Below are 26,005 nucleotides of genomic sequence, written 5' to 3' on the forward strand. Positions count from 1 at the left end.
GCCGCCGTAGAAGCTCGCCGCTGATTGGTGGGCGGCGGGGGAGGGGGCCTGCCGCTGGCTGCCGCCTGGGCTCGCCTTGAGGAGGAGCGGACGGGGCCATGTCGGCGGCGGACGGTGCCCGGGAGGGAGTCAGGGAGGGCCCGGGCGGCGCGGCGGGTGGTGGAGGCCTCCTCAACCGCTTCGTGCAGCTGCCGGGGAGGCCGCGCTCGGCGGGTGAGTGGCGGCCGGTTCCGGGGCGGGGTGACCCCGTCCCCAAGGCCTCGGTAACCCCGGCCCCACCGCCCTGAGGGGACGGATACCCCGCAGTCCCGGGTCGGGGGGTCGCCCCCGTCCCCGGGACAATGGAGGGGGGGCTGGGGTAGCTCATGGAGCCGGGATGCGGGGGGTGGCACCCCAAGGTCCGGGAGTGGCGTGGGGACGGCCGGGATGTCGCCGTCCCAACGGCCTGGGGACGTGGGGGCCCACAGTCGCTGATGGGGGCGGTCACCCCTTTCCAAGCGGTCTTAGAATGTTCAAGGGGACCCACCGTCTTCTACGACCCCGGGGGATGGCGACTCTTCCCTCCCCTTCCCGGCCGTCTCGGCGCATTGGGGGATGCTTGGATACCCCACACGGGGGGTTTCATCTCTATGGACAAGTGGGTGTGGGGGGAACAGGATACCCCACAGTCCCTGGTGGGGATTCAGCCCTGTCTCAGTGACCCTGTGGTCCTGGACAGGGCCTGGGCTAACCCGTGGTGACACACACACACTCTACCTGATCCCAATGTATCAGGTTTTTTGGAGGGGGGTGTAGTCCTGGGAGGGGTGATCCTGGGATGGGGGGGTCCAGGCTACCAAAGGACCCTTGGATGAGGCATCAGCCCAGTTCTGTGACCTGGGAAAGGTGATTCTTCCTCTTTTCCACCTTCCTCCTAGCAGTGTTGGTATGCTGTGGGGGGGTACCCCATAGTCTCTGGATGTGTGGATCACCCCACAGCCCCAGGATATCAGGGGGAGGTGACTGAGGTTACGCCACAATCGCAGGACTGGGGAGATCACCCCCATCCCAATAATTCTGTGATACTAGGAGGGATGTGGGGCACCCCATGGTTCTGTGATGGGGCGGGGATGGGGTTCAGGCTGGTTTGGAGTATGTCTCTCCCATTATCTCCATAGCACCCCCTGCCCTCAAGGGCCATATGGTGCTGAGGTGCTGCCACTCAGGAGGTGGGTACCCCAGGCCCAGGGCATCCTTTCCCTCCCCAGGGAACTATAGGCGAGTCAGTCTCACCTCTGTGCCTGACAAGATCATGGAGTAGATCCTCCTGGAAACTCTGCTGAGGCACGTAGAAAACAAGGAGGTGATTGGTGACAGCCAACATGGCTTCACCAAGGGCAAGTCATGCCTGACAAATTTGGTGGCCTTCTACGAAGAGGTTACAGCGGCAGTGGATAAGGGAAGACCAACTGATGTCATCTACCTGGACTTGTGCAAAGCATTTGACACTGTCCCACACGATATCCTGGTCTCTAAATTGAAGAGACATGGATTCAACAAATGGACCACTAGGTGGATAAAGAACTGTCTGGACGGTTGCACTCAAAGAGTTGCAGTCAACGGCTCGATGTCCAAGTGGAGAGCAGTGATGAGTGGCGTTCCGCAGGGGTCGGTACTGGGGCCTGTACTGTTCAACATCTTTGTCGGCGTCATGGACAGTGGGGTCAAGTGCACCCTCAGCAAGTTTGCCAATGACACCAAGCTGTTTGGCGAGGTAGACACGCTGGAGGGGAAGGAAGGGATGGCATCCAGAGGGACCTGGACAGGCTGGAGAGGTGAGCCAAAGCCAACCTCATGCAGTTCAACAAGGCCAAGTGCAATCCTACATCTGGGTCAGGGCAATCCCAAGCACAAATCCAGGCTGGGCGGGGAATGGCTGGAGAGCAGCCCTGAGGAGAAGGACCTGCGGGTGCTGATTGACGAGAAGCTCAACGTGAGCCAGCAGTGTGCGATCGCAGCCCAGAAGGCCAACCGTATCCTGGGCTGCATCAGGAGAAGTGTGGCCAGCAGGTCAAAGGAGGTGGTTCTGCCCCTCTACTCCACTCTTGTGAGACCCCATCTGGAGTACTGCCTCCAGCTCTGGAGTCCCCAACAGAAGAAGGACATGGACCTGCTGGAGTGTGTCCAGAGGAGAGCCAGGAGGATGATCCGAGGGCTGGAGCACCTCTCCTATGAGGAGAGGCTGAAAGAGTTGGGGCTGTTCAGCCTGGAGAAGAGAAGGCTCCGGGGAGATCTTATTGCGGCCTTCCAGTCCTTAAAGGGGGCCTACAGGAGAGCTGGGGAAGGACTTTTTACTGGGGCATGTAGCGATAGGACGAGGGGGAATGGCTTTAAACTGGAAGAGGGCAGGTTTAGATTGAACATTCGGAAGAAATTTTTCACTGTGAGGGTGGTGAGGCACTGGAACAAGTTTCCCAGAGAGGTTGTTGAGGCCCCATCCCTGGAGGTGTTCAAGGCCAGGCTGGACATGGCCTTGGGCAACCTGGTCTAGTGGGAGGTGTCACTGCCTATGGCAGGGGGGGTGGAACTGGATGATCTTCAAGGTCCTTTCTAACCTAAACCATTCTATGATTCTGTGATTTTCTGCCCTGGCTGTCCCTGGCCCTACCACTCAGTTCCTTTGGTGGGGGATGTGAAGCCCCTCGCTGCCTTGAGGGTAAGAGCCTGTGTTCAGCATGTCTGGAGCACCAGCAGCGGCTGGGAATGGGCTTTCAGACCAGGGTCAGTGCTTCTGTCCATGTGAAACCTGTCATGGTCTGGATCTGCAGCCAAGGGGTCTTCGAGCCTTGTTCAAGACCACTGTGAATTTTCTAAGTCGCTCCACACCTTCTATTTTTGTGCAAATTCTTAAACGTTTCCTTCCTTCTGTGAAAAGGACATTTTTTGCTAATACAGGACCTGATTATCTTCACGTTCCTGAATTTTAATCATTGGCTTGAGCAAACCACTAGTGCATCCTCCTGATGCGGTTGTAACGATCCTGCGTTTGGCTATGGATCATGTCGTGACATGGAATACTGCCCTCCACCACCTGCAGTGGGGCAGACACTGCATCCTCAGGTACAAACTACCCCCATTCAGCTCATCCTTAGCATTTAAGTCCAGCCTTAACAAACCTGAAGCTGGCTGTCAATCTTGCTGAAAAACTACCTGATGGAAAAATCCCATTTGAGTCGATTGCTGGAGGTTTCTCCCTGTTTGACACCTGTTAATGTCCTATTTATAGAGCTCCAGCAGCAGCCCTTACATAACCATTGAGACAGAGAGAAAGGAATATTTTTTCCTCTTCCTTCCATTTCCAACTGGGCTTGTTTTCTTACCTCCCAATTCTCTTTCAGAGTTTTCAGGAGGCGTTCCTTCATTTTCCCCCCACCATTCAGTGCCCTGAACTCTTTCCATAAAGCACGTTATCTGCGTTTAATGCCGGTTTTGTAAGTAATCACTGTCATGGAATCGTGCAAAGAGCTTGTAGCACACTTTGGCATTGGATGTGTTTGATCCCTTCCTGCAGAGGTCTTTTGCTCCTGCTAAGTTGTGTGTTGTTTGAAGTGGATCTGGGTTAAACACAAGAGCATAATCATTGATTTAGGTGCTGCTTTTGTCACATTCTCCTTTTCCACCTACTTGTAGAAAAGATTTTAAGCTTCTGTCACCCTTTTCACTCTGAAGAATTTCGTTTGCATGGGGAAATAATGACAAAAGGTAAGCAGGTGGGTAGCGGGAGCTGGTGCCAGGGTTGTGCTGCTCTGTTTGCTTTCTCAAGCAGAGTATTTCTGTCGAGGGTTTCTCAATAGGGGCATTTCTCAAGCAGCGTCTACAAAAGACTCTCGTTGATGGCTTAACAGCTCAAAAAAAAAAAAGCAATTTGTTTGTGTTTTTGCTGCCTCATGATGGGTAAAATTGTATGTTGGATAGGGGAAAGGAAGGAGCTATTTTTAGGTGTTTGTAAGCTTTAGAAAGATCAAAAATGTCAAGTATAGGTGGTGTGTGGTTTGTTCTTCTTGTTGGAAATCTTCCTGTCCGCATTTAAATGTTTTCAGTGTTTTCATCAGACTCTCGGGGTTAAGTGGATAGAAACAATCTGGAAACCTAAATATATCTTTGCCTCTCGCATGCTCAGCATTTATGCTCTTGTTTTGAGCTATAATTTTCCCAGTGTACCAGTCACAGTAGGGGGTTTTTTGGTATGGAGAGGTTCAGAGTTTCTAATATATATTTTTTAAAAAAATACAACAGAAAACCCAAATATCCTGAAACTCATTGTCATGTGGCGGAGCAAGCCCAAAGCCAAATCGAATCCCGGGCTGCATCTGCAGCGGCATTAATAGCAGAGAGAGAGATGGGATCATCCTGCTCTACTCAGAGCTTGTCAGGCTGCCCCAGGGGTGCTGTGTCCAGTTCTGGTCCCCACAAGACAAGAAAGACATGAACAGACTGGAGAGGGTCCAAAGGAGGTGGTCAAAGGGCTGGAGAACCTGCCCTGTGAGGAAAGGCTGAAGGAGTCAGGTCTCTTCTCCCTGGAGAAGTGAAGTCTCAGGGGGAACCTCATCATGGTTTTCCAGCTATGAAGGGACTGGAGAGTCTCTCTTCACAAGGAGCTGCATGGAGAAGACAAGGGACAATGGGTGCAAGTTGCACCAGGAGAGGTTTCATCTCAGTCTAAGAAAAATATTTTTTACAGTGAGAACAGTCAGTGGCTGGAACAACCTCCCCAGGGACATGGTCTCCAGGTACTCCAGGTGAGACTGCACCTGGAGTCCTGTGTCTAGCTCTGGAGCCCCCAGCATAGGAAAGACATGGACCTGTTGGAGTGGGTCCAGAGGAGGGCCACGAAGATGATCAGAGGGCTGGAGCGCCTCTTCTACGAAGGCAGGCTGAGAGAGTTGGGGTTGTTCAGCCTGGAGAAGGCTCCAGGAAGACCTTATTGCGGCCTTCCAGTACCTAAAGGGGCTACAGGAGAGCTGGGGAAGGACTTTTTACAAGGGAATGTAGTGATAGGACAAGGGGGAATGGCTTCAAACTGGAAGAAGGTAGATTTAGATTAAATATTAGGAAGAAACTTTTCACTGTGAGGGTGGTGAGGCACTGGAACAGGTTGCCCAGAGAAGTTGTGGAAGCTCCATCCCTGGAGGTGTTCAGGGCCAGGCTGGATGAGGCTTTGAGCAACCTGGTCTAGTGGGAGGTGTCGCTGCCTATGGCAGGGGGGTTGGAACTCAATGATCTTCAAGGTCCCTTCCAACCTAAACCTTTCTATGATTCTATGGTGGAGTCTCTGCAGCTGGAAGGTTTCAAGATGCAGCTGGAGAGGGTGCTGGATAATCTCATCTTGGCTCCCTTTTCCAAAAGAGGTTGGACCAGATGATCTTTCCAGGTCCCTTCCAACCTGGGCTGTTCTATGGTTCTCATTTTCCAGAGTTCTTTTGCTTATTTTCCTTTCACACACAAAAAACCCACCAAACCAAAACCAAACAACCAAACAGTCCAAGGAACACTCCACTTTAGTAGCTTAGAAACACACCACAATTCATAATAGATATATCTCTGGGGCAACCATTTCCTTTTTTGCTCATAAGGACTCCATATTTTATTCTCTGCTCTGGGATGCTATCTCGTGTATTATAATTCAGTTCCCATTTTACTAATCATGGGAAATACTGACAAGCAATTGCATGCTTGTAGAAATGTTTGAAATATGTGATTGCTACAAAGAGGGTTGAAAAACAAAAGCCTCCGAGAAGCAGGATGAAGAAGCAGACCTGTTCTGGACATCGATCCAAACCCGAAAGCTCTCATGGCTGGATGTGAGGATGATCCTTCTCCTAGAAACGCTTCTTTAGAGACATCAGATATTTGTAAGGCTCTTGGCCGGTGCCCTGTGGGTTGTGTGTGGCATCCTTGGCCGGATCCTCTGCCCTCTCCCAACTGCCCTCAGCCCTGGGCAGAGTCGTTGTTCAGGTGTCAGGGACCCAGACGCCACTGCTTTCTCTCCTGGGTATTTTTGAAGCATGGGCAGCCTGCCACGGACGGGAGTTGAGTGATCTGGAGAGGCTGAACACAGCTGGATGAACGAGTAAGTTTTAAACCTTGTTCTCGGCGACGCATTCACATCCTGCTTATCCAAACGTTTGTAAGGGACTCTAATTACACGAGTTACAAACTTATTTTGTCTGGCTGATACGAAAAAGATGAAACTTTGAAGATTGGAGTCAAAGTCAATATTGACTTGTCCTGTTCTCTCTCCCAAGAGCTAGCAGCACTTTGGCTTCAGCCCTTGATGTAAATGTCCTTCAAAAGTCTTGGAGAAATCATAAATGGAAAGGGAGATATTGAAACCTACCATTCTGGATGTTGAAAACATAGGTAGGAGGGAAAATAATATTGATACCATCTTTAGAAGGCCTTAAGAAGCAGCAAAGAGGATGTGTACACACACCTTAGCTATTCACCACTGGTGTGTTACTTTGAAAAGATGGGAACCAAAAGCCAGACCGTATTCATTAGCTTTACATCCTGTAGTTACTTTGTATTTCCAAAAATAGTGCTCGAAATACAAATTATATTGCTAGTAGTAATGCTAATAATATTGTGGTGTAATATAAGGATTGAAGATCACGGATTGATGGAAAAAGCCAGCCTGTTTGAGGCAAGTCTTGCAAGCGGAAGACCCTACACCCTGATAATATGACAGAGTTGATGCGGTTGCGACTCGGCACTTATGCCATTCCTTTTCCTGTTAGCTCGACAGGAAGAACTTTAAGAAACTCAAAATGAGGAAATGCAGACAATAGGCAGCAGACCTGCCTAAACTTCATGGAAGCAGAAGGAAGCAAAACTCTGAGGCCAAAACATCTTGCCGTAGGAGCCAGAGGTTCCCAGAGGGTATAAAAGACCTGTCTAAGACTAGTCTGTCCTTCTAAATGAAGACCAACCCAGGAATCATAGCAAGGACTTGGCAGCTGTTGTCCTTTCATCCTCCATGCTGTATGTAAGTGATCCTGGCCGGATCACTTGGGTATATTTGGTGCTTGTGGGGGTGAGCATCCAGAACCAGCTTATTTAAAGATTTAGTAAAACAAAATCACCCTGCGATCTCACGTTGAGTATTTTGCACTAATTTCTTGCACCCTTTACTTTGCAAATGACCCTCCAGTGGATATCATCGTTAAAATAGGTTGAGAAAACAGGGATCTTGGAAAGGGTGGTACTAGCATTGCTGTTCTGGGAGCTGTTTGAGGCTACACTTGAGTATCTGTTGGTTACGCTCCAGGAATAAATAAAACCAGGCTTTGTTCCGGGTGGTCTGGAGGAGAGGGAAAGAGGGGCTTGATATAAAATACTTTAGCATAGTCTTCAAATCCCAATTTGAGCCATGCATAAAATGGAAGAGGATTCATGGCTGGACCTGCAATTAGATTTCATCAGTAAATATGAAAATAGCAAGTAGTCCTGTAGTTCTAGGAGGAACATCTCTCTAGATAAGAATCTTTAACCAGAATGAAAATTCGGAGTATTAAAACTACCAGTGCTTTGATTGCAGCCCAGGAATCTGTTTTTACATTCTAGCAGTCTATTTTGGCTGAGTTTTCCTGTTGTAGCCTGGCAGAATGTGATCCTTGCTTTTATTTTGCTGCCAGCCCCAAATGTTTAAACTGGACGAGGTCCTCAACGTTGATCTGTTTCAGGTTACCTGATGTGCATGGCAACCTCTAATCCGTCAGGTTACAGAAGAAAAATGATACAGCTTTGTTGAAGGAATGAACTGGGAGCTTGCACAGCGTTAGCTAGTGAGTGCTACAGTGAGATCTTGAATCCGGGTGCTTTCTCTCTATGCCACGGCACAGCTGCCTTCCCTTGCTCCGTCTCATTGTATAACATTGCTGAAGGAACTACAGGTAGAGCAGCATTTAATCTTTAATTTTTCAAAGCAGAATTACTTGGCAGTAGTGCGTGATCACCTTGGTAGGTCTGCTCTTTATGCTGCCTGCTGTGTTGAGCACACGTTGGAGATGAAAACACAGCTGCCACAGCGTGTGTTGTGAGCATTGATAGCTGTGGCTCAGATAAGTTTTGGTAGATTTGTGTGTTATTGGTGACCTGGCATTGTGTTGTGCAGTGTGGGTGAGGTGATGCTCTAAATAACTATCTTAAAAAAGGGTGTATGCTGTCGGTTATAAGCATTTGGATCAGGCCATTGTGAACTTATGGTTGAACTGGCATGATCTTAATAAATGGTGTTTTGTGTGTTTGAAGCAAATTTCATGTAGCAATAAGGAATCTGCAAGCTTTATACATATATATTTAAAGAACTTTGGGGCTTGATGTGTTGATAAAAAATGTGCTGCACATGTAAAGTGTTTTTTTCCAAATGCATCTTGGTTGGAAAAAAACCCCAAAATGGTTGCTTGTCCTTGAGATTCAGAAAAATTGGCAACTTTTATTGTATAAACTTCTTTTCTGAAGGTTAAAAGCGGAGTGGTTCTTCTGACCTTGAATCCCACCTGCGTGTGGAAACCTGAACTTGAGACCAGTTGTCCTTTTTACGTCAGGTTGCCTGCGTGCGATGATGTTGCATGGGTACACCTTGTCAGAGGCTGATACCGCATGAATACCTTTCATTGATTCCCTTGAGTGCCCAGGAAGGTTTGTTTTACAGGGGAAGAAAAACCTGCCCTGAGCAACCACCTCCCTGCTGCACCAAACTGAGCTTCCAGATGCCAGAGCATCCCTTGGTTGCATCTGCTGCTTTTCCTTTGCTTTTTGGCTGCTTTAACGTGAGCCGGGCAAAAGGGAAAGGGAAAAACGGGGATTTGCTTCTTTGGAGAAAGCCACATGCTATAAGGAAAATACAGATTCTTGGGGTCATATGTGACCCCAAGATTTGACTGAAACCTTTCACACTGGCCTTTAGTTGTTGTGTTTGGCTTTGAGGATCATTCCCTGTGTATTCTGAACAGAATAGACAGTTCTCCCTAATTTCTGTTGTCTTTATCTTATGTGCTTTCCTTTTTGTGAATGGCAATGTCTTTAAATGGCAAGCAATAAAATGGTTGCATGAAACAAGCAAGCAGTACATGGAAAAATAAATCATAAATGCTCTGACTGCTGTATTGTTAGGATCTTTCTGTAATTCAGTGACTTGGGGTGGGGTAAGTGGCATGTCAAAACATTGTAATGGTTCTCTTTAGCGATCCTTTAAGACTGAACGAATAAAGAGGCAAAACTTTAAAATCGACACCTGCAGCTTGAAATCTGCTGATCCGACTGTGCAAAGGGGTATTTTTTGCACCCTTAGCAAGCAACAGTGCGGGGCAGAGTTTAGAAATGGGGCACCCCGAAGCTGGAAAATCATCGCAGTTGCAGCTCCAAGGCCGTAACCCACAGGGAAGGGGTATATGTTTGCAAGAGGAGTATGATTATTTAGTTCTCCTCCTGCCATTTTTGCTGCCATTTTGCTAGCAGTTTCACTTCCCTCATCATCTTTGCTCCCAGAGGATCTAGGAATCATTTTTTTCTGCTGCAGGTTGCTTTGGCTACTGCTCAGTCTCGTACCTGGCCCTGACGAGGGATGATACAGGGCTCATTCTTCTTTTTCTTTCGCTCACAGGTTTCTGAGCAGATGGTGGGACAGCCCAGGCCCTCGGCCTCTTCCTTCCCAGGCTGGTTGGAAAAGGGAGGCAGCGGCTGTGGATTTGCCACCTTGGCAGAACAGCACTGTATCGTCGGTTTGCTGGGAACAGATAACGAGACGTGGTAGTGACCGGGGTAAATTCCCTTGAAAAGTTAAATTCTGCAGAACCCAGTGGCATAGGCAGACCTCATTCTCTGCCAAGAGCTTCTCGTTGATTGATAGATTTATTTGTTTGGGTTTTTTTTTCTGGCAGCATGGTCATGATGAGAAAAAGCATAGTTTCAGGCAGGCTCACCAAACAACTTCATATTCAACACTTTTATTGTTTATTTTTATTTTTAAGAAATGAATTCAGCTAGTTAGATGTTTTTTCCCCTCTTGTTTTTTTTTCTTTAAAAAAAGGCCAGCTGGCTAACTTACTAACTTGAATAGCAGGTACTCCCCTCTTGTTTAACCTAGCCAGTGAGATGACGCCAGCAATTTTTTTCCTGCAGTCATGAAAGGCAGGATAATAGAATGGAAGAAAATGCCTTTGTTCTTCGAAACTTGTCTTTCTGCTGCTCTGTTTGAAGTGCTTCTCGCCTTACATTTGTGCTGTGGGTGATTCAGTGCAACCACTTGGTACTTCTCAGTTTAATTTTCTTCTGCTATAACTTTATTATAGAGCTATTGAAAAGCAGTAGATAAATCCAGTAGACTTGAGCATAGCTGTTGATACATGCTGTGTTTCTGCGCATGCTGGTAGCGTTTAATCTGCTCTGTAACTTCATGTAATCTGTTGAAGCCAAGGGATTTTTGTGGTTTGTTTTTTTTTTTTTTTTTTTTCCTCCAGGCCTTCCATAGATTTTTGTAGCTGTCAAGGCACCGCAGTTGGAATTTAATAAACTTTGATGCTTGTGTTAGTCAGAATAGGAACAACATTTATGGACTAGCAGGTGCAATTCAGCAATTCAGGATATTTTGAGTGGGATTCTTGTTGGATGCCATTCAGGTCCATTATGCTTTCCTCCTCCAAAATGAAGGGTTTCTTTAAATTTTCATAATGAACATCTCTGTTCTCTCCTCCTTCTCGCCCCGGATCTATTCTGTATTCAAAGTTTTCAGGGAGGTAGGAAACAAATGTCTCGTGCATCAGTTGCTGTGCTCTGTCATGTCAGGAAACTCAGGAATAGATATTTGTGCTGCCTTTTTGCTTACTCTCCTTCAGTTCTGATAATACCTCTTGCAGGAGAAGTATCCAGTTAGGAATCCATGCTAATAAAGTCAATCTCGGCCACCTGAGCAGCTCCCTCTGAAGTGACTCAATGAGTCATTTGAAAAGGGTGAATTTAACAGGGTGTTAACAGGTCAGTGTGTAACAATAGCCAGCAAGATAGATAACTTCATCCTAAATTAGGACTTTCCTTAATTATGTCTCTGTCGTGATGTTTCAACTTCATTCTGTTTGTGGAGCTTCTTATTCTCTGAAAGTTTTATTGTTCCCATTTCTGCCCTCAGGACCAAGGAAAAGGAGTCTCCCTGTGAATGCACCTTCCCATCCTTCCCTCCTGCTTTGCTTTGGAGTCTTTAAACTAGGAAAGCAAGTGCTTTCCAAATTATATCCGTCTGCTTTAAAGCCAGTTGCTATAACTAGCGTTACGACCTCTTTCCAACAGATCTGTCTTGACTCGGTACATGTTGCTGCTGCTTTCTATGTGGGGCATCAAAGAATTCATAGGTGTCTTGGAGCTTTTCATGGAGATGGTGCCGTGCTGTGCTTTGCTTAGTGTTCGGCACTTCTTTAATCTGTGGCAGGTTCAGCTCTTGGGGAGATAGGGAGGAAGTTAGCAAACCCTTGGGTGTTTCCACCTTCCTGCACCATCTGAAGTTTGCACTTGTGTAATAGGCTCGTTGCATGCCACTAACACTGGAGCAAAAACAGATCCAAAACCTGCATTAAGAATTCCAGTAGGAGATGTGAATCATCTGATAAAACATAATTAAATGGAAATGCAGCTCTTTATTGGAGGTGCAAATCACAGAGCTTGTCTGCTAAAGAAACTAATCTGAATTAATTCTTCAATAGATTCAGCTTGTACAGGTCCCTTCTTTAAAAAGACAGAACTAGAGAAATCTTTTTCTAAGACTTTAGAATAAAGTGAATTAAGGTCCCTTCAATTCTGAATAGGAGAATTTGGTGACAATTTAACTCAGTTTAACATTATACCATTCAGTTCATTGATGTATTTGTGAGTGTGCTTGCATAGATGACTCAGATGATGTGTTGGATACGTTTTTTTCCTCTTTTATGGGTAGATATGTCATCTTTTGTGGGCCTCTGCAAGCAGGAGGATCTAGTCCATTGAGACAAAGGGGGTAGTAAAGGTGAAACTTAAAAACAGCAGGCTGGAAAGGTGAAGCCTTTGGAGAGAAGTCAGCCCTTACGCGTGGAACATGGTGTTGAGCAAACGCAGCTGGGGTCTGCTTGAATAGAGCAGAAAATCTGTTATTCCTGAGCACAATGAAAATAAATTGCTTATGTTTGTAGCTACGGGGGTTGGCCCTGAGGTTTTGGAAACCTTGCTCTGGTTGGCATTTCCAGCCCTCCTTTCCCTGGGAGTCGCCGCCGCATAGCAGGCACAGCAGGAGGAAGCGTTTCTGCCCCTCTCATCTGCGGTTTGGTGTTCAGCTTAACACTGAGGACAGTGGATTTCCCCTGAGCAGCTGAGTTATGAATGCATGACCAGGGACAGGCATCGTTTCTCCTGCTAGCTCTGCCATGAGGATCCCGAGCTTCTGGCAAAGGGCAGTTACTGAGTGAGTGTTTAATTAAAAAAAAAAAATTGTTCCTGTAGTGCACAGAGCTCTTCGAGTTGTGGGTGAGAGTAGTGGGAGCGGGCAGGAACGGATGTAGTTTGCAGCAGGAACAGCTGCATGGGAAGGGTGGTCCTTTCAGATTGTCTTCGTTGGGTACTTGCAAGTATCTGACACCAGCACCAGCTTCTGATGACCTTGCTGTGTCTTGAAAATATCTTGAAAAAATGCATCTTTTAAAGATAGGAGACAGGTTTCTAGTAAAAGGGAAGAGAGGAAACCAGCCGGGCTATGTATGGGCATAATGTCTTGCTATCTCAAGGACCTGCGTGCATCAAACACTGATCCCTCTTTGTTGAAACTTAACTGTTCTGGGGCTTTATGGCAAAGCCAGGCATCTTCCCTTTTTAATTTTGAGAGGTGAATGGCAGAGAAGGCCTCCTTGGTTTTGTGTTTTAATTTATTTTCTTTGAATTATGCCTCTTAAGCTTTAGTCTGTTTGCTTTATATAAAACTCAGCCACATTCTCCCCTCTTTCCTCTGGAAAATTTTTGTGGCGAGTGTTATAACTAGAGGGAAATAGGATAATATTTGCAATATTTAAACTCCTAATTCCCTAACACCTTGTAAATTCAATGGGTGATTTAACTAAATCCTTAGTCCCCTGCAAAGTGTGTGTATCAGTGCTCCCAGTTTTCCCTGGAATTAAGCTCCCATTTCAGGTCTTCTTTTCGGAGACCTGCAGGGCAAACACAGAAGAAACAAGGCGGATGAGCTCCCTTTGGCCGAGCACAGACGCACGAATCCTTCGCAAGGATTTCCTCTGTCGGCTGCAGAGAGGTATGGGTGCTTCCCAAGTATGGTTTTGTTGGCAGATATTCAAGATCAGATGAACTGCCCTCTCGAAGCATCTCTGATTATAAGAGTCTGAACGATTACCTTGATTGTAAATACCTTTATTGTCTGTGTGTTCGCTTAGGAAAAGCATATCCATCTCTTTGGATAGTTTCAGAGTTTAAAATAAAAACGCCCAAAGGGACGGATGTTTCTCTTTCCCTTTGTGAATCACCTCTAAAGCCTCTAATATTTGTTTTAACAGTTTAGTCCAGCACTGAAGCCAGTAGCTTCCTGGCTGCCGCTATTAGTACATGTAATATCCGTCCTTCCGGTGCACAAATGTCCACGCCATGGCAGGTGCCCGATGGCACTGCGCTGTCTCAGTAGCCAGGCCAAAGACTACAGGTTTTTCCATTAATTCCTTAACTTTCTTCCCTTCTTTTTCAGCCAGTGCTTATTAGTTTTCTAAGTGGGGACTGCTGCAAGATGCAATTATTACTGGAAACAACCCAAATCTGTCAAAGCTTAGCCACGAGGAGTTTGTCTGAACCCTGTAGAGCAGCTTAATTTTGGACAAGAGTTGGAGCTTAAAGCAGCAGCAAATGGGCAACGTGATTGAGCACAGCTGCTTGCGCCGAGTTAAAATTCATTATTCAGTCTGGACAGATCATTTAGGAAAGATGCTCGATGCCTCATTGTTATTGCTCTGTGCTCCTGATTCACTGCTGATAATTGTAACAGGCTCTAAGAAGAAAACACGATGTGTCCTAATTAGATGCTTCACTGGGTCCCATTCCATCCTAAAAGTCTGTAAAAGAGCTGTGAGAGCCAGTGGGTGGCAGAGATCACTGATTTGTTTGGGTGAGGGGTCTTCAGGATCTTTTGTTGTTTGATTGTTTTTTTTTTGTTTGTTTGCTCTTGTCAGCTGAACCAAAGCAGGCCTGCCTTCAGGTACGGCAAGCAGAGGATGTGCTTGAAGGGGTGATGGTTGCTCATTGAAATTGTACATTTTAGGGGACTGTTATGTATCCTCCTTCTCAAGATGAAGCTTAGAGTTACCAAAATACTGTTGTATTGCATACAAAAAATTATTTTTGAAACCTTCCTGGTTTAGTCAGCCTGCGATGTTCTACACGTGTCTCACAACCAGCTCCTTCGTTCAGGGACCTGATCGTTTGCTGTTCCTTTCATCTTTCTCGTTCGTTATGTGGTCCTGTGTCTCACTGAAGGAAAGAATCCACCTCTGGCACTGTGCTTGGCTCTTGCTGTGCATCAAATCCAGGCAAGCTCAGAATTACTTTTTGATCACTTGTCAGCTAAGACTGCAGTTGCAGTTGTCCAACAAGAATATTACTGTTTAGATTTTCCTGGACTGAATCAGTCTTTTTGCCTATTCCAGTTGAGGTCTGAGCTTGAATTGTCCTCCCCGCTTTTATTTGCATCAGCTTTTAGGGAAGAGGGTGGGTAGGCAGAGGGCTTCCTTTTGGGAAGGACTGCATCTGCCAACTGTCAAGCTCAACCTGCGGGATCTCAGATGGGTTCCCTGCTGCACTCCCTCCAGGTGCAAATGCCTTTATATATAAGCAGACTTTTACTTGCTGTATCAGACCTGCCTTGCTTAATGTTTGGGGACCCCAGGCGTGTTCAAGGTGAAAGAGCCTAGTTGATATACAAGGTGCCAGGAGCAAAAGAGAAGGAAAAGGGAGAAGGCTTGTGTGGGAAGGAGAGCAAATGATTACTTTTCTTTTTTGTTCACACCAGGCAGCTTTAAATATAAACATTTTGGAACTGTTTCCTAAATGAAATCTGCCATACAGAATGACAGAAGGGGGAATTTGTAAGATATCTCGGAAATAGCTTTTATGGAAGGGTGATTGTCATGTGTCGACCTGCAGGCAGGTCTCCTTAGGCAGGTGTGGTCCAGGGACTGGAGTGGACATGAATGAGATGGTGACACCCAAAGGCTCTCCCTACTCCTGCTCCGAGTGGTGGATCTGTTATTATGGAGCCGTTTTCTCCTGGCTGCAGACGTGCCTCCCTGCAGCCACACACCAACCGCTCTTGTTGGAGCACCACTGCAGTGGGTGTAGTCCTGACCCTTGGACATGAGCTCAGCTCCTCTGCTGACATTTCACCGAAGCTGTTTTACCTTCTGATTTTGCTGTAGGCCATAGATGTCCACCAGCAAGAAGTGGCCATCGTTGCGTGGCAGATAATGCCAACTTGTATGTATTTGGAGGCTACAATCCTGACTATGATGAGTCCGGTGGGCCAGAGAATGAAGACTACCCGCTCTTCAGGGAACTCTGGCGATACAACTTTGCTACAGACACCTGGCATCAGATGGGCACTGAAGGCTACATGCCCAGGGAACTAGCCTCCATGTCACGTACGTATGGAAATTCAATTCCTATGCGCCTACTCCTGAAGCTATTTTAATCAGTGTCCCTGGTGGAATGCAAAACCAGGCAAGAACTGGGAAGTCTGGATCCTGTTTCCAACCCTTCCGCAAGCAGGCCTTGAGTTTGGATTGGGTTTGTGATTGTTTTTTCTTTTCCCTTTCACTTGGGTTGAGGCAGAGGGGAAGAAAAAATTTCAAATGCAAGAGTTCAGGTATTTAGCTTGATAGTTACAAGGCACCTGCGCTTTCAGCAGCTAGGTGCTCAGTGCAATCAGACATCTCAAAGCATCCAAAAATAGATCTCTTTGTTCGCTAGCCATTTTTAAAAGTAGGCCTTTGGTTACCATGGTTTTAGCTTTCATTCTTTCTCATTTAGAGCATTTCAGAGCCATAGATGTGTAGTGTGAATTGCAGCGTATTTGAACAATATTGAATACTCGCTGCCTACTGCCTCCAGAGCAGGGGATCGTTCTGTTTTACTGCGTCTCACAGCAACAAGTATCTCTGCTCTGTCTCTCTCACGTAGTTGTATTGCACGGCAACAACCTGCTTGTGTTCGGGGGCACCGGGATCCCCTTTGGGGAGAGTAATGGCAACGACGTCCACGTCTGCAACGTCAAGTACAAAAGATGGGCCCTGCTCAGCTGCCGAGGAAAGAAACCGAATCGAATCTATGGCCAGGTACGAAGGATGCCCCTTGTTGAGACACGTTGAGTGTGCCTGCGTACGCTGCTTTGTCTCTCACAGAAAAGGGGCCAGAACATGGACATCTCTTCGCTGCTAGTAACTGGAGTTGTTCTCTATGTTCACAAGTGTAAGGAAGGGCAGGTACCACGCATAAAGAAATAGAGTGGTATTGGTTCTTCAAGATTTCAAAGGAAAGGAATAGTTTTCTTGTAGTTAGAAAAGCCAACATTTGTTAACTAAATGCCAGACACCGCTGAACAAAAAGGTATGTCCAATTTAAGGAGTGGTTGGTAGTTTCTGGAGTTGCTCTCTAGCTTCCTCAAAGCCTTTAAAACCCCAAACTATAAATAAAAAGTGTTTAGTAGGTCTTATTTGTATTAGAATAACAACTTTTAAAACTGTCCATAATGTCCTGGATGAGCATGGTGGACAAAAATCTAGATTCGTTCTCACAGGAGGACTGCCAGCTTCTACTGTGCTTTCCAGTACTACTGCCAATGTACTTGTGGTGCAGACATTTATAACCCAACTAATTTCTCATTTAGATGTGCGCCAGACACTTGGGGGAAGGAAAGTAGTCTTCCCCTTGCCCAGTTCAGCTCGAGCTGACCTTTGGCAAACAGGCAGTTGGGAGCAGAAGGAGTTACATCTCTGCTTCCACCTTGGACTGCATTGGGGAATGGTGCCTGCAGCACCCTCACAGTTTCAGTCGGCTGATAGTCCGTGTGCTCTGGGCTGTCTCCATTGTTTAGTCTGACTTATCCACTGTGTTTGGGGCTTTCTCTGTTACGCTTAATGCCCCTGGCTATCTGATACCTGGCTTATAAGGTTGTCCGTAACAGTATCTGTATAAGGTCAGCGTGGAAGAGCTTGAGGGTTAACTGTACTTTGGTTTTAGCTCCTGGGAACCCCTGCTGCACAGATCTGTCTTGTCTGATACCTGAAACACAGCAGCTCCACTTCTTGGTCCTCATCTTGTGACCATGGAGTTACTTTCTATTCCTACAGAACCGCACCCCCTGCGCCCCCTCCCGCCCCCATCTTTTGTGTATCATCATCCTTGTTTGCCCTTCATGTTCCTCTGGAACACGTTATTTTGTAAGCTGCAGGTAGAGCTTTGCAAGCAGTGTCTTACTTTAGGAGGGTGGGAATTCTCTCTTTTTCAGACACTGATGACACGTGTCCTTTCTAACTGGTTTCTCTCTGTTACCTTCCAGGCCATGGCCATCATCAATGGTTGTCTCTACGTGTTTGGAGGAACAACTGGTTACATTTACAGTACTGACCTACATAAGCTAGACCTCAACACTAGAGAGTGGATCCAACTGAAACCGAACAATATGTCCTGTGACATGCCAGAGGAGAGGTGAGAAGCCAGACAGTCTCAGCAAGCTTTTCCACAGGGGAGTCACTGCCTTTACTGGGACTCAGAAGCAGAGAGAGCACGGACAGGCTTCTGGGCACTCCTAGAGCAGTGGTTTTGGCTGCAAACCTTGCACCACCAGTGCTCCAGCGATATGGCAAGCAGAGGGATGTAGGAATATGTAAGGATGTCGGGTGTGAAGCCTTTGGCAGGACACTGATCTGGACTGGGTAGTGCCAGAACAGAGCTGGGGACTTGAGGCAACTGGTGAGTGCTGAGGAGGGGAAGAGGCTCTGGTTGAACCCTGTCACTTGTCCTATTCTGTAGCAAGGTGTGGAGGAAGGAGGGGACCATCTTAGTGAGAGAAGGTGATGGAGTATTGAGGGCCATCGTGGTGCTCCATAAATTATTGTACTTAAATTCCAAAATGCCTTTCAAGTTTCTGGGGTGCTGCTTAGATTGCGCATCAGAGCTTCCACGTCTTCTGAATGGTCCCAACCTGAGGGACTGATAAGAGCATAGGCAGGCTTGCATTGTCTGCTTAAACCGCTCAACTTTGACAGTGTTTTCCAGAAGGCTTTTGTTGTTGCTCTAATTCCTTGTGCTGTTAAATGTCCTTCTTTGCACCTTCAGGTACAGACATGAAATCGCACATGATGGTCAACGGATTTATATCTTGGGAGGTGGAACTTCCTGGACAGCTTATTCCTTAGATAAGGTGAGGCGATCAGAAACCTTGAGTGCTTGCCTGGAAGGGGTGCTTTCTGCAGTGAAGCATAACCTGCACAGTCTCTTAATCTGGCTTTGCCTGGACAGCTTAGTAAAAAAATAGATAACTGGGAGCAGATTGTTTTCCTATTTCTGTGAAAACTGGTGTTGCCACCAACATGTCCTGTTACAGATGCTACATCTGTGATACCCATACTGATCTGCAAAACAGCTTCATTTCTGTAGACCTGTTATCAAAGATTCTCATTTAAAACACTTATGACATATTTTTAAATGTTGTATTTGTGCCAAAATGGGAAAGAGCAAAAGGAAGGAACTCTTTGACATTAAATGTAGATATTGATATGGTGACTCTTTTCTTGTCTTCTCCCTTAATTGTATGCTTTAATTTCCTTTCTTGTGGTAAATGTTTTTCTCTAGTACGATTTGGGGAGGGAAGAGTGAATTAATCTTGAACGCCGAAATGATGAACAAGGAGACTTTAAATAGTGCTCTGCTTCCAAAATGGTTGAAACTGCAGCAGTTAACATGACTTTCTCTCTCTATTCTCTGCATTTCTTTTCTCCGTACATGCAGCATGAGTTAGGTATTTCTAAATACTTTTGAGAACTGCAGGGTGTGGTTTTTAATCGGTCCATTTTTTTAAAAAGCAGTATTCTTTTTCTTCAGCTGTGGGGCTCTAATAGCAAAGCCTGCGATGAAAGCTTTAGTAAGCTGGTATGATTTGAAGGTGATTTTATACCTGCTTAGTCACTGGCTGCGATTAGCTATTTTTCTGTTTACACTTAGTGAAAAAGAGGTGTTATTTATAACACCCTGGGTCAGAGCCTGTAACTGCGTCATCGTAGTGCTGGGAGAGCCAGGAGGAACTAACTAATGGCTCCTCTTTGTCCCTTCAGATCCATGCATACAACCTTGAAACCAACACCTGGGAGGAAATTGCCACAAAACCTCATGAAAAAGTTGGTGAGTCTGGAATTTCCTGTGTCTTTCCCTGTAAACCAGAGAGTGGACAAGATGCTGGAAGATGCGGTTTTCTGGCAGGCTGGAAGCCTTTTTCGTAACCGTGTTGTACAGTGCGTGACTTAATGCTGACTTCAAGGTCCTGCTTATTTAGAGGTTTAGCAGTGAGGACTAACCCATCTGAAGCATATTTAGCTGTCTGGCTTCTCTCCCTCCCCGCGTGGGAAAGATGATAGCAGCTGGCTGTCCTCCCAGGAGACGATACGCATCATCTCTGCTCCCTCTGAGGGACCACGTGCTGGCCTGGTTAGCAGCAGGGGTTTCCCTGAAACCTTGTAGGCCCTTGGCTGCGGCTTTTCACCAGCCGGAGGTGAGAGCCGGAGTCTGTGGGGAATGAGATTCCAGCACATTTCTTCCTTCCCTGCAGAGCAAGTAGGAGTCAAACCTTAAACAGCTGGTTGCTAAATTAGAGATGTTATACCTGTGACTGTGGGAAAGCAGAAGCCCCTTATAAATGAAACAAGCGGCTCCTGTCCATGATTATATGTTACGATATAATCACCACTTGCCCAAGCACTTTAAAGCAACTACAGTTGATACTTTTTTTTTTACTCTCCTCAGGCTTCCCAGCAGCCAGAAGATGCCATAGCTGCGTTCAGATAAAAAATGGTAAGATCTGCCTCTTGCAAATCGGTGTATCTTATGCAACCTAGCAATGGCAAGCCCATCCTTCTAGCCTGAGAGATGCTGGCCTCCAACACGTTTGAGAAAACTGCGGGGCACAACGTGTCTTTTCTGGAAGAGAATTTATTTCTTGTTAATGGGCCTCAAGCTGCCCAGTCAGCACCACTCTTCATATGAGAGATCTTGCTGCTGTGGGCAAATATAGTTCTGCACTGCACAGTACTGTCGCTCTCTGGAATTGTGCAGTATTTTGTGGAACACCTAAATCTCCTTTGGATGCGTGGCCACTTTAGTGTAAAATATCATGTATTTTAGCCACAAGTGTCCATGGTACTTTGCAACTTACTGGTTGCAAGCTCAAGAACAGGTATGAATGATGCTACTGCTACAGCTCAGTGACATACCTGTTAGCATTACAGTCCGCTGTGTAAAGTAAAGTGAGGCCAAGTCCTGGAAGCTGAGTTCTTTAGAGACAAGATAGTTCAGGGATTTCTTTGATAGCGGGTCCTTTTTGCAGTGGTGTAAATCCCAGATGCTCATATGGAGTGGATTATGAAGCAGAAGCAGAGTTAGCACGTGAGTTTTTCCATTCTCTGGTAAAACGAGGGCTGGTTTATATATTAGGACCTGCATGGAGCTTAGTAGAGCATTTTGTTCTTCACTTTGATCCTCCAAATGTTCTTGCTGTAAATCACTTGCACGGTGCTGTTTGAGGCACAGCTTAGAGAGGGCTCTGCATGTGCAATCCATGTCCAATTACCCACAATTTTTAGCGGTGTAGTGTTCCTCCAACTAGTTTTGAGCCTCTCCTGTAGCCTTATCGTCCTCCAAGAACGCATTCCCCCAAACTTGATAAAAACCAAATTGCTCATAATGGACTGAAGAAGCAGTTACAATATTGATCCTTCTTTTCAAAACTCTTCAGATCAGTTACTGAATGCTGTATATTAAAGGGTGCTGAGCCATGCAGAAGAGTGATACCCCAGATTATATTTCGTAGGAGTACTAATTATGCCAATAAAAATAAGGCAGGAGATGGAAGATGCTTTCAGTCACCTTCAGCAGCAGTATTTTGCTGCAGTGACAGCCTCTAAGTTGAGAACTTGGGCAAAGCCAGGAGCAAGGACCTGTTTCTGGCAGGTGTCAGGACTAGAAGATGGGGCTGTGGCTGCTTCCCATGGGTTTAAAACCACTAGAATCTGATCAAACTCGGATACCTGGGAAACTCACGTTAGCTAGGACTTAATACGGCTTCTTAAAGTGGGAGTTGCACTGCGCTCCTGCTTCTCAGTGGCATTTAGCTCTGAATGTGCCATGGTGGGGCTGTGATCACTGGCAGGCTGGGAAGTGAATGTGAGCTGGCAATGTGTGCTCGCAGCCCAGAAAGCCAATCTTATCCTGGGCTGCGTAACAAGAAACATGGTCAGCGGGGCCAGGGAGGTGATTCTCCCCCTCTGCTCCGCTCTCATGAGACCTCACCTGGAGTCCTGCATCCAGCACAAGAAAGACATGGCCCTGTTAAAGCAGGTCCAGAGGAGGGCCACAAAAATGATCAAAGGGTTGGAAGACCTCTGCTATGAAGAAAGACTGAGAGAGTTGGGGTTGTTCAGCCTGGAGAAGAGAAGGCTCCCGGGAGACCTTATTGTGGCCTTTCAATATATAAAGGAGGCTTATAAGAAAGATGGAGAGACACTTTTTACCAAGGCCTGTAGTGACAGGACAAGAAGCAACAATTTTAAACGGAGAGAGGGAAGGTTTAGACTGGACATAAGGAAGAAATTCTTGACTGTGAGGGTGGTGAGGCACTGGCCCAGGTTGCCCAGAGAAGCTGTGGCTGCCCCATCCCTGGAGGTGTTCAAGGCCAGGTTGGACGGGGCTTTGAGCAACCTGATCTAGTTGAATATGTCCCTGTCCATGGCAGGGGGATTGGACTAGATGATCATTGACGGCCCCTTTCCCAGCCAAACCATTCTGTGATTCATATAAGTGGCCTCCGTGGGTATGAACAGTGTGCTGGAACTGATTTGGGAGGTACTGAGAGCTTGTGTTGAGGTAAAATAAGTGTTGTTCCTAAAACTGTTTTGCAAAGGTGATTGCTGACTTCAGCCCCCACACATTTTGCAGCTGCTGAACGAAGGATGGCTGGGCCTCTAAGCACCATGGGTTTCCTCTCTTACAGATGTGTTCGTCTGTGGAGGCTATAATGGAGAAGTGATTCTGGGAGACGTTTGGAAGCTGAATCTGCAAACTTTCCAGTGGGTCAAGCTCCCAGCTGCCATGCCAGAACCAGTGTATTTTCACTGTGCTGCTGTCACACCAGTAAGTGACTCATTTCTTTCCTACGTAGCTGAAGTTCAAGCCATTCATGCAAGCGCTCTTGACGTTTGTGGGGGCTGCAAATAGAGCTGAACTGATGTTACCAAGGAGGTGACCTCCACTGGATGCGGTGTCTTGATGGAGGCTGAGGGCTGCTGTGTGGTCCCTGCACTGACTCCTTTTACTCCTGCTGCTGTTTGAGGAGCGGTGGTGCTCAGTATGTTCTGCTTGCTAAAGCAGTGATGCGGAATTTTAGCTTTTAAACTCTATCAGCTCCTAGGAGTTATTCCATGTGTGAACAGCCATTCCTGTTTGCAAAAGGGAAAAAAGCACAAATACTCCCCCAGGTTAAACTGATTTTAGGCTACTGAGAACAGCCTGGGTTGAAAGATTAGTGAATGAGCAGCCCTCTTCGGAAATCACTGCTAAGGGGAAGGTTGGTATTGCTAGAGCTTTTTGCCGTAACTAGAAGCTTAGAGACCCGTGGTTGATAAGCAGCAGGCAGCAAGAAATGCATTTAGTTGTGGCTTCAGCCTCCTTCAGCTTATCATCACCTTAGGGCAGCGTGCGAGGACAGAGATTTGGGTTCTTTGGTTATAAGAGCAGATGTCACCTAGTTTGGAAATGGTTATAAATCCTCCTCTTTCTGGGAAACTGTAGGGCTGCTGAAGGTGACTGCAGGTGGGTGCCTGGACAGCAGGAATGCCTCTTTTCCTGCGTGCTAAAGAAATACCACTCTCAAAATAGGCCAGCCAGCTGAGCTTTTCCTGTCCCTCCGTGTTCATGTGATTCCTGGAGCCAAGTTATGCTGGGCCAGCAGAGGGAACGCAGCATGTCTTTGTATGGTGTAGGCTTAGCTTTAAAAAATTTTTTGCTGAAACCTAAGTATGGTTCTATACTAATTTATTAATACTTTGCCCCACTCCTGAAATTGATTTCTTGGGGTAGAATTCACCTAAAATACAAACCAAAGCACTCTAAGCTAGCAGATACGTGTTTTGGGATGATAGATGCGTCCTTTAGCAGCGTGATTTCCTCCCGTTGGCTGTGAGAGGAGCCTGAGGTGACTGGCTCAGGCGGTGCCACTTCTGTTACTGGCACATCAAGGTGTGTGAGATGAATCCCACCCTCTGATTCTCCAGCTGGGAATCTGGAGAGTCAAATCCATGTTTTCCTGGCAGTGTCATTCCTCAGCACCTTCTGGTGTGCCACTTTGGTCTGTGCTGCACGTAACTCCCCTCTCCCCCTTTTCCCATCTAGGCCGGCTGCATGTATGTTCACGGAGGGGTGGTCAATATCCATGAAAACAAACGGACTGGCTCTCTGTTTAAAATGTGGCTGGTGGTACCCAGCTTGCTGGAACTGTCATGGGAGAAGCTCCTGGAATATTTCCCTCATCTAGCAACTCTCTCCAGATCTCAGCTTTTGCACCTTGGACTGACGCAGGGACTCGTCGAGCGACTAAAATGAGAACATCTCATGCTTCTGTCCAAGACGCACTACGTTCAAGAAGCCCCTTCCCTCCCCCTATTTATGGATACCATGGATGGTCTTGCTAAGAATGTGGAGGAACCTGCTCAACGCCTTACTCAGCATATACATCGATGCCTTTCTAGAAATTTTTACTTTAGGTTGTTGAAAATCCACTTTTTATTTATGGATCTCTAAATTACGCTATTAATCAAAAATATTCTCTGGGACTAATCCATAACACTCAGCCATCAAACTGTCATCAGCACATGCTTGCAACTTAATTGGGGAGGGGGGGCGGAGCTTAGCGAATGTCTGAGCCCATGCTTACATGTGGCGCATTCAACTTAGTATTTTCACAGGATGTATTTAACAGAGGACATTCAATGCAGAACAACAGCTGACTTGTTCTTACGCTTTGGATAACACTCATCCCCCTAACACCCAGCTGAGCTCTCACTCTATAAAACCAAGAACTCCTGCCACTTGAAGGCTTTGCATGTGTTTCATGGGCATGTTCCTATCTTTTTGAGCTTCAAAAGACGGCTGGAACGTCGCACGGGGCAGCGAGCAAAGCTTTGCCTGTGCAGCTTTTCTGGTGCAGTGTTGCAGTGATTTGAAACACCCCGTGTCTGTGTTCCTCACCTTTTCATATTGAAAGGTTTGCTTGGAAGACTGGGTAAAAGTTGCCACGTAATGGACTACTGTGTAGTTTACTCAGGGTGGTGAGGGGAGGGAAAAGGTTTTGCTGAATCTTTTTTAACCCTTTCTGCTCACGTTGCACTCTGAACAAGCTAACTGCAAAAACTCACCCTGTAGGTTTCAGAGCTGTCTTTGTACCCACAGCGTGTTCTACCCAGTGCTTGGGTGTGGACCACTCATGGCAGCTCAGTCCTGGTTATCAGCTTCTGACGCTAATGTCTACCTGTAAGATTTTTGTTTTCCTCCATCCCACACATTACCTGTTGGCCTCTTTCTTGTTAGCTTTATGTTCCTCCAGGGGTGGGGGATGTTACTGCTGCATGTGGTTTTAATGTGGATCCTTGGGAACTCATGGATTGCTCATCCCAGGAAGCACAGCATCAAAAGAAGGGGAGAGGGAACATCTCTCCCTCTTGCTGTGGGCAGTGGTCATCTCTGCCGAGGCAGGAGAGGAAGGGATGGCTGTCTCTTGTCTTGCTGTGCTCCGTCTACTGTGAAGTTAGCTCTGGAGACCTTCTGTAAGTGACCATAGAACTCTGAGCAGCTCCACTTGGCTGGCATCAGGTTTGTGCAAAATCCTTTTCATTTGAAGACCATTTTAAGTGCCTTTTTTTTCCCCCCCTCTCTTAAAAATCAGCTTTTCCTAGTACCTTCCCCTTCCATCATGAAAGGCAAAGCTTAGACTCTGGGGTTTTAGTTTCTTTTTAAGAGATTGCGTTTATGTTTAAATAAAACATAGCATTGTCTTCATGTTGTTAATCTGAACAGCGCTGGCTGATTGAGTCACTGCCACCCATCTTAGCAAGCACCTACCCCAATGTTCATTTGAAGCATTACCACTCACCCCAATGTTAAGCTTCCCTCCCCGCCCTCCGTAGCTTCAGTTGCTGCCTTTTTTTCAAGGCCCAGAAAAATAAAGGTTGGGCATCACAGCTGAAGTGTTCTCTGATGCTTTGGACCACAGACAGTGGTGGCCGCTGCCTGTAGCTGTGTTGTATCTGCCCCCTTTGTAGGACATGCAGCTCACGGGCTGCACTGCCTGGATTTCGCAGCCCCCTCAGCTCTCTGTGTTTACTTGCTGCAGCATCCCACCGCTCCTGGCTCAGGGCCTGACACCAGACCCTGCTGGCAACTGCGGGCTGGAGAAGGGCTACCTACTCTCCCGTCCCGGTCTCATGCTGTCCTCTTCTGCAGGATGATGTTGAGCCAATGGGCCTTTTCTCCAGCTCCATCTTCTGGGTTGAACTCAGCGGCTCTCACCTTTTCTCACAGAGGCTGAACGTCTGCACTTAGTCTTTGCCTTCTGGCCTCCAGTTCTGAGACCTTTGTACTGGAACAGCCTGGTTGTATACGTGCTGGTTCTTTCCTTGCCTACTTTAAAGAGCATCTCCCA

At 46.7% G+C, this 26,005-nt stretch overlaps 1 protein-coding gene across 3 annotated transcripts; it reads left to right on the plus strand.

Moving 5' to 3' along the window:
• The first annotated feature begins 55 nt into the window (after positions 1–55).
• KLHDC10 (kelch domain containing 10) lies at positions 56–25,515 on the plus strand. 3 transcript variants are annotated; one of them, XM_082483225.1, is made up of 10 exons: positions 56–213; positions 14,039–14,128; positions 15,465–15,686; positions 16,225–16,379; positions 17,603–17,751; positions 18,382–18,466; positions 19,377–19,443; positions 20,062–20,109; positions 22,304–22,443; positions 23,701–25,515. In XM_082483225.1, the coding sequence occupies exons 1-10, from the start codon at positions 99–101 to the stop codon at positions 23,908–23,910; spliced, it is 1,281 nt and encodes a 426-aa protein (XP_082339351.1). In that variant the 5' UTR covers positions 56–98; the 3' UTR covers positions 23,911–25,515. The 3 variants fall into 3 exon arrangements, with proteins under 3 accessions (XP_082339351.1, XP_082339349.1, XP_082339350.1); XM_082483223.1 differs by lacking the exon at positions 14,039–14,128; XM_082483224.1 differs by lacking the exons at positions 14,039–14,128; positions 15,465–15,686.
• The last annotated feature ends 490 nt before the right edge of the window (positions 25,516–26,005 follow it).

This window comes from Vanellus vanellus (genome assembly GCF_965231255.1).
Source record: "Vanellus vanellus genome assembly, chromosome: 1".
Lineage (NCBI taxonomy): Eukaryota > Metazoa > Chordata > Aves > Charadriiformes > Charadriidae > Vanellus > Vanellus vanellus.

Coding starts and splice junctions, on each gene's coding strand:
- KLHDC10 (XM_082483225.1), top strand. CDS start 99: ATGTCGGCGGCGGACGGTGCCCGGGAGGGAGTCAGGGAGGGCCCGGGC. Junction 17,752..18,381: donor TGTGACATGCCAGAGGAGAG/GTGAGAAGCCAG, acceptor TTGCACCTTCAG/GTACAGACATGAAATCGCAC. Junction 22,444..23,700: donor ACTGTGCTGCTGTCACACCA/GTAAGTGACTCA, acceptor TTTCCCATCTAG/GCCGGCTGCATGTATGTTCA.